At 39.8% G+C, this 21,910-nt stretch overlaps 1 protein-coding gene across 1 annotated transcript in view; it reads right to left on the reverse strand.

Annotated features, from left to right (window-relative positions):
- Positions 1 to 7,808: 7,808 nt before the first annotated feature.
- Positions 7,809 to 21,910, reverse strand: part of bckdhb (branched chain keto acid dehydrogenase E1 subunit beta) — a 100,204-nt gene continuing 86,102 nt past the window's right edge. The window contains exons 10-11 of the mRNA XM_067400000.1: positions 13,340 to 13,487; positions 7,809 to 12,195 (exon numbers count right to left, since the gene is read on the reverse strand). Coding sequence (XP_067256101.1) covers positions 13,347 to 13,487 — 141 coding nt within the window. The 3' untranslated portion in view covers positions 7,809 to 12,195; positions 13,340 to 13,346. The remainder of the gene's footprint in view (positions 12,196 to 13,339; positions 13,488 to 21,910) is intronic.

Genomic DNA, 21,910 nt, shown 5'->3' on the forward strand with positions numbered 1-21,910 from the left:
CACTTGCTGAATCAGCCATTTGAATGAATCGGTCGAATTAATGAATGAATGACTCACTCAATGTGACTTGCCGCCACTTACTGGTGATTTTAGTTTTGCATTTACAGTATCATTCCTTTTTTTCATTCACATTCATGCCAACTCTGAGCTGCATTAAACAGTCTGTGTAAATATACCTAAATGCCACTTCAGATGCAGCTTCTGGGGAAAAAAAAAAGTTTTAAAAGCATAAAAGGAGGAGCGACGACAGTGAAGGACGAGAGAGGACCAGGCCTGGACTTTATGTTATGTTTTATTTTGTTGATGTAGCCGGCAGACGTCCGCGAGGGTCTGCTGGCATTACTTTCGTTTTGATCTTTGTTTATTTTATTAAAGATGATTGTTTTAACGTTTGCCGGTTCCCGCCTCCTCCTTCCCGTACATACGAACTGTGTTACGTTGGTGCCGAAACCCGGGAGGAAGGAGGGACATGCTGTCGGAGAGCCCTCGCTGCTGAGGGGGATCGCGGTGCTGCGGAGTTCTGCTGCGGCGGTGGTACTGGAGCCTTGTGAAAGGTGGGACGGAGACCTGGATGCCGTGTTCCTGGGACGAGGTGGGGTGGCTGCCAACCTGGAGGGAGCGGAGGAGTGCCGTTGTTTGCCTTGGGCCAGAGCCTGCTACCGTCCGCCATGAAGGGGAGGAGCAGGGGACGGCGGACTCGCTGCCGGCTGCCCTCAACCGGAGGAGCCATCGCCTGGCGGCCGAGGATCGGGCCATCCACCGAGCGTCCAGTGCCATCGCATGGCACCGCGAGGAAGAGCCTCTCGGCAGGCTGAGGACCGAGCGGCAGTGTGTCTGGGAACCGGACCCAGAATTTTTTTCTTTCTTTTTCCTCTCTCCCATCTCCTTACCCCCAGGTGCTGCGGCCGCCGAGACAGGCCTCCAGGGGGAGTAAGCGCAGTTACGGGAGTACCCCCCCCGGCCTGCGAGGGGCGATGGGGGTATGTGATGAATGACGAGCAGGGCGGACGAGAGCCGTGAGGGAACGCCGCGAGGCCGGTGACGCAAGTGATAACGAGCTACACCTGGGAGGCGCATCGGCCTTGAGTCTCTCACGGAGGAGCTCCGGGAGCATAAAAGGAGGAGCGACGACAGTGAAGGACGAGAGAGGACCAGGCCTAGATTTTATGTTATGTTTTATTATGTTTGTGTGGCCAGCAGACGTCCGCGAGGGTCTGCCGGCATTACTTTCATTTTGTTCTTTGTTTATTTTATATTAAAGTTTTGTTGAATGTTCGCCGGTTCCCGCCTCCTTCTTCCCGTAAATACAAACTGCATTACAGTGACGTCACAAATTATAGAACGCATATAAAGGCGTGGAAGACACTTGCTCGATTTGTTGAAGTTTCAGAATGTATTTTGAGTATTTGACAGAGTGGAAAACGGTTTATTATCATGGGACAGCTAAGCGCCTGATAAGGCCTGTTTACACGAACTCTGTGTGCTGCTCAAATACAACACCAACACGGCAGAGAGGCATCATCCTCATCGGCTGGATGAGGCGCCTGCTGTTGGTGCTGCTGAGATTGATGGAGAGAGACAGGAGCAAAAGAGCAAGAGCTTCTGGAGATGGCCCGCTGTATACGTTCCTCGCCGCAGAAATGCCAAATATGACCTGGTTCAGGCTGAGGAGGAGTACCAGTGTGAGGCGGGACTATTTCAGAAACTCAGTGATGATGGTAAAATCACATGAATGTCTTGATGATATGATAATTGTTAAATGGGAACTTCTGTTCTTCTTCCTTTTTATAACAAAGCATCATTGTCCCAAACACGGCTGTACACTATCACACCAAACATTTTAGTGTGACATTTTGAAGATTAGAAATGAAATGATCTGAGGATAGATTTATTAGGTGTCATTACCAAACCGCTCATTATGTGAGATTTAAATTAAGAATAAAATCAATTTGCATTTTTCAAGTCACCTTTATTTTTGTTATACAGTACAGTTTGCTCCAAAGCAGCTTCACAGTTAAGGAAAATAACAGAATCAATGATGCACACTTCATCAAATATGAGAAAATAAATTGTGCTCTAAAAAGACAATAGTGTCATTATTCAGCTTAAGTAATCTCAATATTGATTCGGTTCACTTCAGTATTATTGAAGTTCAATAACGTGCAAAATTCAATTATGAAACCTAATTGATTCAGCTATAAAGCAGCCCTGCAAGTTTTGTTCTCATCCAATAATATGAGATGTTTAATTTAAGATATCAAGTCAAAAATGTCTCTAAATAAAGAACCACTCTGATTCATGATTGGCATGACCTCTGTACACATGCTAAGTGTTAATTCTTCGTTTTGTTGATCAGGTTGCTGTGAAATATTCAGTGAAGACGCCAGACATGCCGTACATCAAAGTGGTGAGTCAGCTGTGCTGTTTTTAATTAATAACATCTTATATTCATGTTAATCACAGACTGCGATGAGAAGACAGCACGACATGTTATGCGGCAGGTCATTCAAGCCGCTAACATCTGCTGTGAGCGCGGCGTCTTCCACCGGGACGTCAAACCGGAGAACCTGCTGGTGAACCCCGACACCATGGAGGTCAAACTGATTGACTTCGGGGGTGGGGAAATGGTTTGCGGGGATTTTCCCACAGCCCAAGACTTGTACACCATCGGTGCCAACATCTGGACCAGTCCGGGCTTGTCAGAAGGTGAGGTCTTCTTCTTATGAATTCTAATGCATACGAAAAAAACAGTCACTTCAAAGAGAGCAGATGTGAAGTATCAGCTAATAATCAAACATCTCTCTCTCGTCTTTTTGTACAGAATGCTGCGACATGATCTGTGCTTGTCTGCAGCCTAAACCACAGAAGAGGCTCGCTCTGAAGAAGATGCATCTCCATGACTGGTTAAAGGTACTGAGTCTAAGATTAGCTTAATGTTGTTTTTGGTTTAGTTTGATTATCAGTCATATAATCATCATAAACTTGTTGCGGAGTCAAATTTGCTCTAAATGTAATGCATTTAGTCAAATAACACTGATTTGTGTTTTTGTTTCAGGTCAGGCCTCAGCAAATTATTAGCGACTCAAACACACAGCACTTGCAGAGCAGCATTTACTGTGAATCGAAGCTGCAAGCTGCATTTAACTTCATGCAGTGTGTCAGATAATATATTTATATAATTACATCACAACCATCGCGATTTGATGATCACACTAAGACGCATCACATTCCCAAATCCATGCATTGTCAAAATTCATTAAAGTTACCGGGCAACTGGTGAATGAACTGATGTATTAGCACATGCTAATAGTGTCCCGTAAATGGAACCGCAAGCTTGTGAATGTGCTGTCAGAAGCAAGCCGTCCATTAAATAAATGTATTAGAACATGTAACATTTTGCAGTTTATTTAGTAGTTAAGGCCATTTTGTGATTTAGGTCATCATACAGTTACCAACCACTCGTCTTTTGGCTATATTTACTTTTATTATAACCAAAGCAAGCACACTCTGGGTGATATTGTGCATATGTGTCTTTGTTTCTAGATAAGGACACAATCAGCAAAATTCGTGAGCTTCGTATGAAAGCAGAGGACTATGAAGTGGTAAAAGTCATAGGAAGAGGGGCATTTGGAGAAGTACAACTGGTAAGTGTACTGTCGTCTTTTATACTGCTGTCACTGCCATTTTTGGTTGATTTTAATGCTGTCACACTGTATTATACCATTATTTAGAATTTGTTACAACTTTTTACCATTACATTTAACATTTGCATAGGAAATGTACTTCTTTTTTTTTTTTTAAATATACGATTATGACAGTATGTGATTTGTATGTGATTTTTATGCATTTTGGGGTACATTGAGTACATTACAATAAAGGATGTTTACATGATCAGTGCTGAGCAGATGTAGTGTTTAGCTTATTATAAAAGGGTGTACATTTACAGAATTATACCATTAGTGGCATAGCCAGTGGCTAGCCAGGTAGCACAACAGTCTGTTAACAGCTGAGTGACGCTCAATCCATATTGTACATTCAAATAAGTCAGGTGTTTAAAGCTGACAAGAACTTGGTGCCCAGCTGGTTGGACATGAATTTGCTGGAGGCAGTGAACAAGGTGTTGAGGCCACTTCAGGAGTTCACTGATGCCTTGTCTGGTGAACACTATGTTAGTGTCTTGTGCCTCAAACCAGTACTCCATCTCTTCAATGAAACCATTCTTGCTGAGGGAGAAAATAACTCTCAGCTGGACATGAAACAACAATTCTAACCTTCTGCAAATTTCAGATTATACAGTATAAAACAGTGTAGCATTGTTGTGAACACATTTGGCCATGCAACATTGATATTTTATTATAGTATTATAGTATATTGAAGGTTAATATTTTGATTTTGTTTGTTTGTTTGTTTTGCTAATAAAATCAAAAATTTGCTTATTTGCAGGTCAATGCATATTAATTGTCTGCACAAATCTTTCTTATGTGCTAGTGTGTGTGTGTGTATATATATATATATATATATATATATATATATATATATATATATATATATATATATATATAACCTGTCATTATTAGGGCCCAAGCGAAAATTCGCGCAGGGCCCTGTTGTTCTTCTAAGGATTATTAGGGCCCAAGCGAAAATTCGCGCAGGGCCCTCTTGTTCTTCTAAGGATTATTATTATTTTTTTTTTTTTTTTTTTTTTTACGTCTTCCGGGGCTTTTTGGGGGCCTTAACATGCTCAAAAACTCTTGAAAATTGGCACACACATTGGAATCCGCGGCCATTAGGACGCCGGAGAGGCTGGTACCCGGGCGTGGCAGGGGGGCTCGACAGCGCCCCCTTGAAAAAAGTCTGAAAATTTGGTCCATATATTAAACATGCTTGCACGTATTAGTATGAAACTCGGTACACATATAGACCTCATCGGGCCGAACAACTTTCGCGCTCTAAGTTAATCGCCACGCCAACAGGAAGTCAGCTATTAAGGGTTGTTTGAAAAACGCATGCTCTGGAATTTGATATACTCCTCCTAGACGATTAATCCGATCGCCACCAAACTCGGTCAGCATGAAGTCAAGACACTGATGATTAAAAATTGCCAGGGGATTTTTGAGGGGCCAGCAAGTCCTGCTAGCATCTGGAGCCTTGACTTGAAGCAGCAATATTAGTGTCTGGCGGTATTGAAAGTCAAATTGCAATACTGTCAGATGCACCTACAGCAACATGTCTTATAAATGTTCTCACAAAATGACTAATAAATTAATTCATTTTGTAAGAAAATTTGCATGAAAAATGTATGACATTTTGTAAGAAAATGTGACTAAAAAATGTTTTAAAGAAAATTTGTATGAAAATGTATTTTTTTAAGAATATTTATAAGAAAGTTTGTTAAAATCTATAATAAATGTATATTTATATTGAAGTGTTCCCTTGTGGAGTACATAGTACATTGTGACATCACGGCCCCTGAGGCTCTTGTCATTTCTGTCACTTCTGAAGCCGGTCATGAACTCAGACCAAACATCTATTGTCATATGCAATCTCACCTTATATGACCAAAAAACATATTTAACAATTAAAAATATTAGAAAAAATAAGAGCAAAAACACAACATTAAAAAGGATCCCCAGAGAAAATGCTTGAGAGAAAAGCTGGTTGCAGAAATGGGTATTTGTATAACTAGATCAGTGACTAGCAGATGATCTCAAGTTAATGAAACTTGTGCTGTGCTATCTTAGCTATCTCTTATGTGTGTTATTTAATACAGTGACATTTAGACAATTTTGGGGGATTGTATGGATCTTCTTACTGCTAGTGCAAAAAATAATACAAATTTAAATCTTAAAAATGTTATCTTGTCTGTTTTTGCTGTGGTGTGCTTTCTTTTTCTGGTGGATGCAAGCAAGCACCTGGAGTTACACTTCATAATGATAATAATAATAATAAGCAATGTTTAGCAACAAACAGGCAAAACATTCCTTAGCCTGTGTCATTTTGAACCCCACAAGAAAAATTAATGTAACATGAAAAAATTACTTCTTTGATAGTAAGAAAAATTAAATATTTAATGTCTTTTAAAATATACAAAAATGTCCAAACAATAGGCCTATATATTAGACATTGTTGCTAGAATAAATCTATAATGATTATACTATATTATTTATTTATTTCCACCAGATATACACTATATATAAGTTTTGGGACGCCTGCCTTTACGTGCACATGAACTTTAATGACATCCCAATTTGTAGGGTTTAATATGGAGTTGGCCCACCCTTTGCAGCTTCAACTCTTCTGGGAAGGCTTTCCACAAGGTTTAGGAGTGTGTTTATGGGAACTTTTGACCATTCTTCTAGAAGCACATTTGTGAGGTCAGGCAGTGATGTTGGCGACAAGGCCTGGCTCACAGTCTCCGCTCTAATTCATCCCAAAGGTGTTCTATGGGGTTGAGGTCAGGACTCTGTGCAGGCCAGTCAAGTTCCTCCACACCAAACTCGCACATCCATGTCTTTAAGGACCTTGCTTTGTGCACTGGTGAGCAGTCATGTTGGAACAGGAAGGGGCCATCCCCAAACTGTTCCCACAAAGTTGGGAGCATGAAATTGTCCTAAATGTCTTGGTATGCTGAAGCATTAAGAGTTCCTTTCACTGGAACTAAAGGGTTCAAGCCCAACCCCTGAAAAACAACCCCACACCATAATCCCATAATCCCCCTCCAGCAAACTTTACACTTGGCACAATGCAGTCAGGCAAGAACCGTTCTCCCGCCAAACCCAGAATCGTCCATCGGATTGACAGACAGAGAAGTCACTCCAGAGAACACGTCTCCACTGCTCTAGAGTCCAGTGGCTGTGTGCTTTACACCACTGCATCCGACACTTTGCATTGCACTTGGTGATGTAAGGCTTGGATGCAGCTGCTCGGCCATGGAAACCCATTCCATGATTTTATGTGGCCTACCACTTCGTGGCTGAGTTGCTGTTGTTCCCAATTGCTTCCACTTTGTTATGATACCACTAACAGTTGACCGTGGAATATTTAGTAGTGAGGAAATTTCACAAATGGACTTATTGCACAGGTGGCAACCTATCACGGTACCACACTTGAATTCACTGAGAGCGACCCATTCTTTCACAAATGTTTGTAGAAGCAGTCTGCATGCCTAGGTGCTTGATTTTATATACCTGTGGCCATGGAAGTGATTTGGAGGGGTGTCCCAATACTTTTGGCAATATAGTGTATGTTGTGGCCATAAAGTACATCACCTGAAGCATGTCGTGTCACAATCTGTGACAAAGCATGTGAGAGCCAATAAGTGGAGATGAAGATCTGTGAATAAAGAATAAAGACATTTGGGTCTGTTCCTTTGGATTCTGAGGATTTTTGATAACAGCACCAAATAAAATTGATTATTTTTTGATTATTTTGTGTTTCTTTTTTGAGGGGAATCTTTATATAGTTTGATTAAAAACAAAATAAATATTACATGAAGTAATAGTTAAATAATTACAGAAATATTATTTATTTTAAGGTTTTAAAATGTATTCTTGTTTAACTTTTTCCCTGTAAGCATTTTTGCTGTTGTTAAGGTTTCCAGCCAACCATTTTTGATCATTTTCACAAAACTTTGATGGCCCCCAGAATATTTTTTTAATGTCTGAACATGCAATCCATCAAAAGAAAGAACAGAGCCTCTGCTTTTAAACAAACAACAAACATTTTATTCTAGCTTCATGCTTTCTTTTTTTATCAACTCTTGAATGTGGGTAAGTTTCATAAAAAGCAGCATTTTGAACTGAATTTTTGTCAAAGACTATATTCCAGATCAAATTCAGAATCTACTCCATGTTTTCAAAACCCCCAAAGCTTCACAGTCCTGTACCTCTTCCTGGGTCGACATTTAATTCAGTAAAGTTCGGCATTTTTGATTTATGTGCTGTTTAATGTTTAATATGTTTTCAATGTGCTTCTATCTCTTGTTTCTGCTTCTTCGCCTGTGTTTTGATCCGGAGATTCTGAACTCATTCATACATTTCTTGCCCACCCAGTCAAACTTTAGGCAAATATAGTCTTTTTTTATGATTTGTGCATTAATTAAAGGTGCAGTAACCGATTTCTGAGAAACCGAAACCCAAACAAACTCCCTCCCTTCATTACTCCGCCCCCCAAAATAAGGAACACGCTACGAAACACAGGCAACCACTAACAACTGGCACAAGTATGAATGAATCAGCTGTGATTCAACAACAACAGCATAGCTTGGTTCTGTGAAACATAGAAAAACTAATGTTACTCTGTTTTCAGGCCTTCCTGCTCTCTGAAGTCTCTCTCACGCTGGAAAACTTTACTGTTAATAATGTGGATCCTGAAGCTCTTTCCTGATCATAACCCTTCTTCTCCTAATTATATTCCTCTGACCATTTATCTTTCACAGTGTTTCTTCAAATCTCCCTCTTGCTCACTCTCTCTCCTCCCCCATCTTGAGTGGACACGCCCCCTACTGCTGATTGGTTACAAGATTCTTATAGTGCTTGGTCTGATCTGTTCGATCACTTATTTTTTTCTCCTATTTAGACAGTCAGGACTATGTACAAACATTTTTTTCAGCACATGCAGAACAGACATTTTGCAAATATTTGCAAAATTGTTTTGTGTTGATTTAAATTTTCAACAACGTTTCTCTTACAGCACTTTTAAGTACAGCCATACAGTCTAAATGACCTTGTCTTTTTGGTAAAATTTCTATGGAACTTGTTTACCAGAGAAACAAGCGCGCCACCATCTTTATAAAATTGTCTTTGAACTTCTGTTTTGCCGTAGCTCTGTATATTCTATGGCATCGCTGTCAAAGAATAATTAGTTGGTTAAGTGGATTTACTTGTTGTAGAGTTAATGAAAGTTATCATGAGCATTGTTATGTTTAAAGCAGATGTCTTAACAAATGTCAGTAGATCGTCAAGATTTTAAAACGAGCAGTTCATTCATAAATGTAATATCGCTGTGGAAATACAAACCGGAAGGCAACGCTGAAAAGGGGCGGGGCTACATAAGGTCTATATAATAACCAGTTTCAAGCTGTTCTAGAACTCTTTAATGTCTTAATCCATGTGCACAAATACATTACTGCAGTTTACATTTACATACATCTGGCAGACGATTTTATCCAAAGCAGTCTTCAGTTTTCGAGGTAATGCTTTCCTTGGGAATGTATGAAAGTTGTTGTCAGCATGACACTTCAGAGACCATATATTCCTGAGCAATCCTCTGAATGATGTTTACACACACTGTAAAATAGTTTAAAAGGGGCTTGAAAGAACATAAAGACTGGAATGGAGAGAAAATGCAATTCACTTGCCAAGGCTGAATTCACTTCAATAAGGTTGTCCTTGTTCCATTTAATTACATAACTTTTTAGTTGTTTTTTTTTTTATATATATATATATATATACTCTCAATACTAGTGTGTTTGGAGTCTTAACTGAAACATTTTGGATGTAGAATTTATTTCTTTGGTTGTTTGTAGGGGCATTTGAGTCCAGTTTTTTCAAAGTCATCTCAGAATACATATACTTTACATCAAAACAAGGTAAGAAATAATACAAGTCTGCAGACATTACGCAATTTTCTTACAACACGAACCTTAAATTCCCCTTAAATTTTTCCAAACTGTCCAACTTGGACCAATTTAGGGATGACATTACCTTGAAATGAGTAGCTATCAGCGTTGTTTCCGTTAAATCTTTAACTCATGTACTTCTAAAGTAAGTCAGATGCAGTGTTGGGGGTAGCACATAATCAGATTACTTTTTACTTCAAGTAAAATGGAAAAGTAATGCATTCATTTTAAATTTAAATTCACAAAATATCAGAGTTACTTTCTCAAATAAATAAAGTTACTTTGTTTTCCCATTTATTGACTGACAGCTCTCCTGAGGTGTTGTGTGCACTATGTGAACATGATGGTATGATATTGTAGTTCTACACTAAATGTGAGCAAGAATTTACTCATCTCAGTGGTTCAAAAACAGATTCAGTATTCCTCAAATCCAATTTAACCATACTAAGCAAAAAAATCCAGAATGGCAGAACAGCTGAACCGTTTGTTTGAGCTGCGCCCTCTACTGTACAGGTGTAAATATGCATTTCCTTTAGGCTGAGGCTTATTCATTTCACTTTTGGTGTGAAAGGGTCTTTACATTTGCCAAAAATGGAACTTTTGTTTTTTGTTATTAAAAAAACAACTACACAAGCCCAGCCCAGGTGAGAAAAAGTAATGGAAAAGTAACGTAACGCATTAAAAATTACGTTCCATAAAAAGTAACTAACGCAATTAGTTCCTTTTTTAGGGAGTAACGCAATATTGTAACGCATTATTTAAAAGTAACTTTCCCCAACACTGGCCAGATGTAGGATAAAAGTATGTGACAAAGTAGCTTCCGCGACAGCTCCAGCTCTCGGACGCACGGTGTAATCCGTTAGTGTCCGAATTCCTCGCTTCATTTCGTTCACTCCTTGCTGATATAGTGCACTCAACTGCCATGCACTATATTAAAGGGAGTTGTGAACGAGTGAACAAGTGAGCAATTTCGGACTAGGGTTTGGCGATGTCTACAGTGAAACATCACGATGGACGTTGACAATGGGGGAGGAGCTTCACTTTCGCATTTGAGCTTTAAGCTCAACTTCCATTGGAATGAATTAAAAATGCTCTGCTCTGCGCCCGTGGACACGCACCGTTAATGTGGCACTCGTCTGGAGAAAGAGAGCGCGCACGGAGCTGAAAGGGCTTGAATAAACACTTTGGCTTTGGATAAAACTACTAGAGGATACAGCGCTGAAATATCATTACCACAGACAATCCTGAGTGTTGGTGGTGTGATCTGAACCGATGTTTTGACGTGATGCTCACTTCAACTGGAAACAGTAAAATGGTGCTACTATACTGTTCTCAACATTGTGATGTTTGTCAGCCATCGGCGATGGCGTCGTCTATCGGCCCGACCCTATTCTGGACACAGCAACAGTCAACAACGAGGGTCGATTCCTGTGCTGGAGTCGACCCTGACTCTAGGGCTATTCATAGTTGAGGAATCGAGTCGACTCTCCATCACTAGCTGTTTGTGATGCATTATGAATAGTTTTCATTTACTCAATCGTGCCATTTCAAAAGCTGTTTTTTTCCCATGAAACAAATCAATCATTTATTGGGTATTTATGAATCAATTTTGTTTATTTGGTAAGCAGCCGTGTAAAAAGCAGAATCATGTACATGTACAGCCAGTCATCTGCAATGTTACGTATTGTGTTGTTTGCTAACAGTCTAATCTGGTTTGTCAATGTCTGGATTTTGATTTTGTACTGCATGGGGATCTTAATTAAAATCTGTCAATCTGGTAAAGCCATTGCTGACAGATTCATTCAAGCACGTGTCAGTCATCTATGTATGTGATGTTATGTACGCTCCTCTGTGAACGAAGAAGGGCTAGACCTCGGCCTCCCAGCAGGCCGAACGGGCTGATCTCAGCAGAGAGTCTCTGTGAAGATCACTGGGGCCGGATTTAATATGCTTAAGTGAGTAATGACACGGTGCGAGTGCGACGGACGCTAGAATACACTCAACCTGAGGTCATCTGAGTGGCCGCACCCAGCCTCGAACGCTGTGGTCACATTCCACTGTCACTACGACCAAAATGAAAGATGCTGTTTTATCTTTATATTCTGTCCACGGTTTGTGGTTGAAGTCTTGAGAGCTGGAGGATGCTCAGCATCTGTCTGTGACAACAAGGCAGCTCACTAGGTTTTAAAGCAGATTATTTATTCAATTAAACCAAAGATTTTACAAATAGGATGGTATATATTCATTAACTGTTGACAGAATCAAAACACACAAGATCCAGCCTCAATTAAACTTATTAAAAAAAACTAAACTAAACTAAACGTAAGATGGTGACATCCAGGTAACAACAAGAGCACAGACATGGAAGGAGCAGATACAAGAGCACAGCACCCGTGTGATGTCCACATGTTAGTGTTCAGAAATCACAATTCACCCTCTAGACACAAGATCAATGACGTTTTCTGGAGTTTCCCAAAAAGTGACAGCCTGTCCGGTAACATGGTCCCATCTACAGGCAGAAGTTAGCTGTGGGATTGACTAGTGTGTTCACTGATGACATTCTCAATCTGTGTTGCCTGTGAATAAAGAAAGAAAGAAAAAAAGAAGCAGCGGTCAGTGCTGGTCCAAACATGGTTACACTGAGTTCCGGGGCTGTGTGCAGTAGTTCTGGAGCACATGACTTCAGTTTTGCTATATGGCAATAGCATCTACACTGCAGCTAAACTGGGTTGTCACTTCATCTTTTAGTGCTTAATCCTGTTCTGTACACACACAGAGTTCAGTCATTTACAGGAGTGACAACCACATTCTGTAACTGAACTAAATCCTGGACATGGCAACACTTCCTATGTTTTGCCGTCTTTGGTCACCGTAATATTAATTTCAAACAAGCGGCATGCCTGAACGTCGCTATGGTTACCATGGTGTCAATCATCGCAACATTGGGAGTGAAATTTCTAAAGCCTCTAAATGATCAACATGATCAAAACTTCTCTGAAAAACCTGTTGCACACAATCTACTTCATGCCTTCTGTTGTCTGATTGATAGTTTATACTTTTTCAGCAAGTAAAAGGCCTTTTAGTATAATTGTAAAAACGTCCATCTTCAGCTTGTGGTTCAAGTGTCTTTTTACTGTGAAATCTTCACTGATTTTTATAAAGCAAACTTAAGATTAACTTTTATATTGCTAATATTATTTCAAGATGTACTGGACTGAAGCATCTTAGGATTACTTGATTATTATTTTTTTTTAATGATGTTAAAAATCAAGTGATTTGTTCATCTCTCAATCATCACTGTATTGCATTGCGTTATATGTTTGAAACTGCAGAGATTTGATCTTAAAATTAAGCATTTAAAAATCATCTTACTAAGACACATTATTGGGAGATGTAGAGTGACAACTAAAATTGATATGATTTTATGAAAGCAGTCTGATATACTGTTATAAAGATCTTAAAGATTTATGAACTGTCAGAATTTTGGCTGTAAAAACTTGCTGCACCAAATTGCATATTTTAGCTCAGTTTGGGCCTCTGAATACAATTTAGGTGTTTTTTTTTTCTCTGGGTATGAGCTCCATATTTTCACTATATCAAAGTATATGAGCCATAATGTGATACTCAGCTGTTTTTTTTTTTATTTATCTATTTTGTCCAGAAAAATGAGTCAGGCTTTACAGGGTCAAATAATAATGGTACATGACAGAAAAACCATACCTGCGTTTCAGTAGTTGATCATACGCTTGACGGCCTCAAAGCACTTCCACTTGTCTGGGATGTAGAAGGGCTCAAAGATGTGAGGGAAGGGCGTATCGTACCCACAAACCCTACTGATGGGAGCCTCCAAGTTGAGGAAACACTCCTCCTGCAGAGAACACATTCAGCTCCATTAATAATTTGTACCATACAAATCTTTTTTTTTTCTTTTTTTTTTCCAGAGGCTATTCTTAACGTAAGAGCAGCACGGACACTGAAACTTGACTGTGTTGAGACTTCCAGTCTCTTCCGCTTCTATTTATGTTAGCTGTACAAAAACAGTCTGTTATGGTGCTTGATATTGCAAACTAGTACTTGTTATTATTTTCATTTATTATCATAATCAAAAACACACTGGTTTGTAGCGTAAATTATTTGACCATTTACAGCATTTTGTTATTCTTCACATTATTTACCTATGGCGACAAATGAATCGGAAGTGCCCACACAATCAGAAGTACTGCTTCATGTGAAGGTGAGAAACTTTAATCACTGATTTGTTGCTGTTCTACATTCATGTTGCAAGTTCTGCATCAAACCAGACTCTATTTATATTAGACTCAAGAGACACCAGTTCTGATGTAGGTGTCAATGCTTATGAAATTGATTATTTTCATATTGCAGAGAGCTGATTTCAATTTGACACAAGTCCTCTAAAGAGACACGTTTGCTTTATTTGATGAACAGATTAAATTTAGACTTTTATTCACAGATAAACACAGGTCAACGCACATACAGAGCATCAAATAAGGAAAACGGAAGCTCAAACATGCTTCCTTGATGTACAAGAACCAAGGTAGAAATACATTACAAGTAACCGGAGGTATGTAATCAAATTACTCTTTTTCCAAGTAACTAGTAAAGTAACACATTACTTTTTCAATTTACAACAACATATCTGAGTTACTTTTTCAAAGTATTACTTTCCCCAACACTGCTCTAAAAACAGGGACAGAAATCTCTCCAGTTTCATTAACAACATCTTCGTTTGTGTTTTGAAGACGAAAGTCTTACATGTATGGACTGTCATGAGGGTGAGTAAATGACAGAATTTTAATTTTTGGGTGAACTAACTCTTTAAAGAGTATTTTTCTCTTAATCAGCAGAAAATAAGCCAAATTAGGTCCACTGAGAGTCAATGCTGTGAAATATCAAAACACAGCGAATGCTGTTGTATTGATGAATCCCTTACACAAGATAGGCATTAGCATGCTGTGACGATGAAGGCCATTGTCCCACATTTAATTCACATGTATAGTCAGTAAAGACTTCTACCCATACCTTTTATCAGTGATAATGCTGAAAGCTATAGTGATTGTAACTTTCGTTATCTAAACGTCCTACGTTTTACTTTCAGTTTTACCTTAAAAGAATAAGAGGTTAAAGAATAAAAACTTCAGAAGTCAGATTAATTATATTGGAGTCGGATAAATAACTCAATTATGCACGTAAGCATCCAGCCTTAAGGTCTTTGCACACTGAGTCCGAAATTCACGTCCGAAATTTTCGCACGTTAAAAAATAAATACGACCTCACGTTGTGTCAATCACGTTTACACACTGCCTCTGAAACGTTCGTCCGTCATAAAATAAAAAAATTCGGATCAGGTTCGATTTTCTGCGTTTTTCAGATTTTCTCAGTTTTTGTGCCGGTAGCAAAGCATCAAACTGAGCCACTGACATCCTGAAGTAAACTATGAAACACTCGGGATAATCACGCAGCTCCTTGATGAGGTGGAACTCTCCTTCCTCTCTACGCAATCTCAGGATTGGATGGACCCAATATTTCCTCTTTCTTTTTCTCTTTTTAAGAAGAGAGAGGACAACAAAATCATGCTCACTGCTTGAAGACTCCATTTTGTATTGTTTTGTGATTTTTTTCGCAACGGATTCATTAATATGCATCGGAGTTGCGAGCCGACAGTGGTGACGGCAGAAGCGCGCAAGTGTTTTGCTTAATATCTGTTGTGGTCAGTTGCTGCTAGGAAGGATTAATTCGTGTCTGTGCCTGTCCTATTTTCTACCTTGACTATAATTGTATTTAATTGTACTTGTTGGAAATAACAGCCGCGCTTTGCAGAGTTTACTGGTGATATTGCTTGTTTTTCGCACTTAAACGCTGTGTTGTTGTAGCATTAGTTTTGATTTGACCCATTCACGGGCTTTAGGCTTTGCAGTGCTAATTTTCAAGGCGGGCTTAGCTGTTTTCAATCACGTGTTAATAAGCAGTATATTATTGCGTGTGTGTGCTGTTGCGGAAGCGTCAGCGGGAGCGTTCAGCCTCCTCGGGTAAAGACCTGCGACTCTACCTGCGCGACTCCACCGAGCAACGATACCGGTAGGCACTTAAGTTTCTTCATTTCCTTCACACTTTTCCTTATCCTCAGCATGTGCTTTCAACACATTCCTGTTGTCTCTCGGCAAAGCTCCACTAACCCACCTAAAAGGCAGCGCAATGTTTCTAACCTGCACCCTATTTACTCATCTTCTTATACTAACACTCCTCTCTCTGTCTCTGTGGGTCTATGGAATTGTCAGTCAGCTGACAAAGCTGACTTCATTCCAGCCTTTGCTACTAATTCTTCTCTCAATATCTTGGGCTTGACTGAGACCTGGATTCGTCCAGAAGACTCAGCAACCCCTGCTGCTCTCTCAAACAACTTCACTTTCTCTCATACCCCTCACCAGTCTGGGAGGGGTGGGGGCACAGGAGTTCTCATTCCTGACAATTTAACATTCATCTAGAGAAGCCATATGCTTCAGAATTCCTCTCTCTTGTAGCCTCATTCAATCTCAATCGGCTCATCACCACAAGTACACAAAAATCTGGCAACCAGCTTGACCTCATTTACACACGCAACTGCATCACTGACAACATTTTGGTAAAACCTCTGCACATCTCCGATCATTTCTTCATTACTTTTAATCTACAACTCCCCATTTGTCCACCACCAACCCCTCTACCAGTTACCTTCAGACGAAACCTGCGCTCTCTTTCTTCTCATCTTTCCTCTGCTGTTTCATCCTCCCTTCCCTCACCCACACTATTCTCATCTCTGATGTGAATACAGCAACAGACACTTTATGTTGCACCTTAACTTCATCTCTAGATAGTATCTGTCCTCTGTCATCCAGGCCTGCACGTGCCACTCCCTCTAATCCCTGGTTATCTGATGTTCTTCGTGAACATCGGACCAAACTCAGGGCTGCAGAGAGGAAGTGGCACAAATCAAAAGACCAATCTGACCTGAATAGCTATCAATCTTTGCTCTCATCCTTTTCTGCTGAAATTCATGCTGCCAAATCTTCCTATTTCCACAACAAAATCAACAGCGCTTCTAACACACGCACACTTTCAAAACATTCTCTCCTTTGTCCCCCTCCACCACCAACCACCTCATCCCTAACTGCTGATAATTTTGCTAATTTTTTCACTGACAAAACATCTACCATCAGCAGTCAGTTCTCCGCTCCACACACACAGGAACTCAGACCAATCACTCACACAGCCACACACCTCCTTTCTTCAATCTCCCCCCTCACTGAGACAGAAGTATCCAAACTTCTCCTCTCCAGCCATCCCACCACCTGCCCTCTAGATCCCATCCCCTCACACCTTCTTCCAGCCCTCGCTCCTACACTTTTACCAGAACTTACACACATTATCAACACGTCTCTCCTCACTGGTTCTTTCCCTAACACATTCAAGCAGGCTCGGGTAACCCCACTGCTTAAAAATCCCACTACAAGTTGTCTCTTGCAGACAACTACAGACCTGTTATTCTCCTACCATTCATAGCAAAAACACTTGAACAAGTTGTTTTCAACCAGGTCTCATCTTTCCTCTCACAGAGCAACCAATTGGATGTCAATCAATCTGGTTTCAAGAGCGGCCACTCGACTGAGACTGCACTGCCGTCGGTCACTGTATCCTCGGACATCTCGGCATGGATGAAAGATCATCATCTACAGCTCAACCTGGCTAAGACTGAGCTTCTCGTCATTCCTGCCAATCCGACTCCAAATCATGACTTCAGCATCCAGCTAGGTACATCCTCAATTACCCCATCAAATTCGGCCAGAAATCTTGGAGTAATCCTTGATGACCAACTGACCTTCAAAGACCACATTGCTAAGGCAGCTCGGTCCTGCAGATTTGCACTTTACAATATCAGGAAAATCAGGCCCTTCCTAACAGAGCATGCAACTCAACTTCTGGTCCAGGCCCTGGTCATTTCTAGGCTTGATTACTGCAATGCTCTTCTGGCTGGACTGCCATCATGCACAATCAAGCCTCTACAAATGATTCAGAACGCTGCAGCACGTCTCGTCTTCAACGAGCACAAAAGAGCCCACGTCCCGCCTCTCTTCATCTCTCTGCATTGGCTACCACTTGCTGCTCGCATCAAATTCAAGGCGTTGAGGCTTGCTTACAGATCTACCACTGGCTCAGCACCCTCCTACTTCCACTCACTCTTATGAGTCTACACTCCTACCAGAAGCCTACGCTCATTAAACGAGCGAAGGCTTGTGGTACCATCACAGAGAGGCACGAAATCACTCTCCAGAACATTCTCGTTCACTGTTCCTTGCTGGTGGAACGATCTTCCTGCCTCCACCCAGAATGCAGAATCCTTGGCAATATTCAAAATATTCATCTCTTTCATGAGCACTTAACCTCATCTTTAAAAAAAACAACAACAAAAACTTCTTATTCCAATCCTTTCACTTCCTCTAATCCTTCTCTATTGTAGTTTATGATACTCTGAGCACTGCCAAAACTTGTATTGTAAGCACTTCTTGTGTCTGTTTGCATCGTCATGACGACTTGCTTGTTGTATTCCTCACTTGTAAGTCGCTTTGGATAAAAGCATCTGCCAAATGAATAAATGTAAATGTAAATGTAAATGAGTCAGTGTGGAAGGTCTCTGTGCATGACGAATTTTTAGGATCACGAATACGGAAAAATGCATTCGAAAATTTCGGACTCAGTGTGCAAAGGCCTTTACACTGTAGTTTATCCAGACATAGTCAAAGCACTGCTGAACTAAAGAAGATGTCTTAAATATGGAGGAACAGGGAAAGATTGTGTGTGCAAATCATGAGCTGCATGATAAACAGCAACGACTGGAAAAAAAACTCTTCATGTCCTTAGTCATGACCCCAATGAGAGACTTTTGGAGAACTTTAAAATAAAGAATCAAGCCAGAAAACACCAAAAGGAAGCTGAACAAACCCAATTCCCAATGACAAAACACAACACTTATTTTCACAGAACCTTCAAAACTTGTGCATCAGGAAAAGCTATGAAGGGTCTAATGTTTCCTCTCATATAAAGCCAACATTGAAATCGACTGTCCACGAAGACACCTCCAACTCTTAATGGACGCTTTTTGGCTTTTCTGTACCCAAATCCGAGCACAGAATATGCATGAGCTAAGTGTGAAACATGTCGCACTCTGGGCGAACTCTGTCATCTGCTGGTGTTTTCTGAAGTGCCTACAAAAGAGCGTCAAGCTTCATTAAAGGGCTTTGTGCTTGCTTTACATGACGTCCTGTATAAACACAAAAATGTGTTTTAGATTTGCATCAGCAGGCAGTTCCAGCTCTGCCAAGAGACATCAGAAAAGGCTCTGCAGATCCGAGGCAGGTCCCGGATGCTTGAATCCATCCCGCAGCTGCAGTCGGCCTGCCGCTCAGTGGCCAGAGCGAGCCTGGCATCCTGTTGCTCGGCCTACACATAATCACCGTTTTGGGATTTGATGTGGCAAGATGAACATAGTGCTTCTGCTGCTCAGAAATAGATTTATCTACATGTGATGAATCTGAATTGTGTGGTCTGTAATGACTGGAAATGGACTCCAGGAAAGGACACATCAGGACATCTGCTGATATACAGGAGTTAAAATTAGATGCAACACATTCGTTCACTTCAGTTCACTCCAATTCCCATTTTTCATGCTCTCAAACTTTTGATATTTTTGGCATTTACATTTGTTCATCCATGTTCTCTATCTTCTCTTCCATCATCACTGATTGGATAATCAAAGCTTCAAAGTAGTTTAGTACAACTCATGTGCTATACTCCAGATCTTCTGAAGTCAAGTTTCATCTGAGAAACAGAACCAACCCAAAGTGGTCCAAATACGTGCGCATTCAGCAGAACTACAACACAAACGCAAAACAGAGCTAGACAATTTAACATCAGCTAAAATTACTAAAGTGTGTTATAAAACCGTTCGGCGGACTGAATCACTACAATATAAATATATATTTAGTAAATTTTCCTCAGTTTTAAAGCCAAGGTTAATTTGGGGGAAAAAGCGGATGAGTACCCGCCAACCTGACCCACGCGAAGAGCAAGAAGAAACCTCAAAATACTCTTACTGGAAAAGCAGGAGAACAGAGAAGTTCAGTGTAGTCTGAAGCCACTACACATGGACTGAAAGCAAGACTATTACTTCAGTTTCATTAGTATATGAAAAGGCACTGTTATATCAAATAACTTGACAGTTCTGAATCAGAGGCACAAATTAAAATATGCCACCTGCTTTCATCATTTAATGTGGTGACATTAATATATTCGTATGTGTAGATTAAGTGACCAGTGTTTTTTGGGGCCACTGTACACATATATAGATGTCATTACATTATATAATAAATTATATACACTACAGATTTTTTTTTTTTTAAGTCTCTTATGCTCACCAAAGCTGCATTAATTTGATCAAAAATACAGTAAAAACGTTTTTTTTTTATATATATATTTTTAAATGCAATTTATTCCTGTGTATTAATTTTGTCAGCTATTTTTTAATTTAGTCATAGTCCTGTGTCAAATGTTTTTAGTTTTTATTATTTTTAGTCAACCTTGTTCTGTTTTTGTTTAGTCAAGTTTGAGTCAACTAAATGTCTGAGGATTTTAAATGTCTGAGGTCTTGTTTTAGTCAATGGAAACTTACAACATTTGTGTCATATTTACTGTATAACTGTATACTGTATAAAGGTTAAAAAAATTAAAAATATATGTTATTTTGCTCAATTTTAATTGCAATGATTGTTGTCATTTGTGAAATTTCTTTTTATATTTCATCAGAAGTTGCTCTTTCAACAATAAGCACAAATCAACAGAATATTGATTCATATGCATGGTTTATTTTACCTCATCTAGTGTACAGATTTATTAAAGCCTATCAATTATAGCCTAAGCTTAATAAACACAAAAGACTTTAGATATACACTCGCCTTGTCTACATTATGAAAAAAGGGTAAAAGAAAAACCTACTCTCAAATATTATAACAGAGAAATTCCTAATAGTAAATCCAATAATTCCAAGTTGAATTGATGTTTCTCCATTAAAACAACGGCAAGGTTGCGTAAGTACAATCAGCAACCACAATTGCAAACAATACAGTCGAGATCCATTACAGAACACAGACTGGCTGAATGACGCTTTCATTTAAGCAGAATACCTCAACTGGAGATCGCTAAACTTCAGTACAGGACTTGATTTCTCATGTATGTCAGTGTTTTCAGATCATGGAGCCTCGGCAAAGAGTCTGTGCGAATGGTTGCCAGATTGCATAAAGCAAAAAGCCCAGCACATATCCGTTTAACAGAAAAGCTCTGATTGGGATTTAAGAACTCTTGATATCTGGCAACCACAAACATGAACGCTCACCTAATAGAGTCTTGTACAGAAGTCTGGGATGTTTTGGCTCCTCTTTTTTCAACAAAAATAAAAAAAGTTTTTGGTAATATTTTCATTAATTTAACTACAATTTATTTTTGTCTTTTTTCATCAACAATATGGCATGTTGATATAGTCACAGTTATCGTTTAATGGCCTTACTATCGTCTCATCATCGTCTTGTCTTAAGCCGGGGACACACCTAACGATTAGCTGAAACATTCTAAGACTGAACTGAACACACATACCGATTGTTTCCTTCGACTGGAGCCGATTTTAATCGTTGACAGTCGGAGAAGAACACAAACGTTTATGATTGAGACCGCTGCTAAGCAACACACTGTGCGCAGGATCTTGAAAATGGATGTAAACAAACAGCTGGCGCTCTTCATCTGCAGCTATATTTGTGCGGAAAATAACTAAAAAAAAGAGGAAAAACGCGCAGGATATGTGTGAGGTCCTGGCAGGAGAGGCAACATGGATTTGTTCTCTACAGAGAGAATTTGAGGTGAGTAAACAAAATCTCAATAATAGGTAGAATATTTGTAATTCATATGCTTAAATCTATTTTTAGGGCTTGCACTCCGGTGGTGTCGGCCGTTGTTAAGCAACGATCCTCAATGAAGCTTGTTCGACTTGAAACGGCACTGTACAGACCATTAAATTACCACAGAAGTAACGTTAACTTTATACTACCACAATGCGACCTCAAAGGGCACTTTCACTTTTGCGATCAAAGGGGCAGGGCTCTTTATATTCTCTCTGTATAAATTGTATCAACTGTTAATTTTGTATCCGTATCAGATAAATAATATTGGCTGGTGCTCCAGGACACTCGCCCA

This window comes from Chanodichthys erythropterus, chromosome 2 (assembly GCF_024489055.1).
Source record: "Chanodichthys erythropterus isolate Z2021 chromosome 2, ASM2448905v1, whole genome shotgun sequence".
Classification (NCBI taxonomy): Eukaryota; Metazoa; Chordata; class Actinopteri; order Cypriniformes; family Xenocyprididae; genus Chanodichthys; species Chanodichthys erythropterus.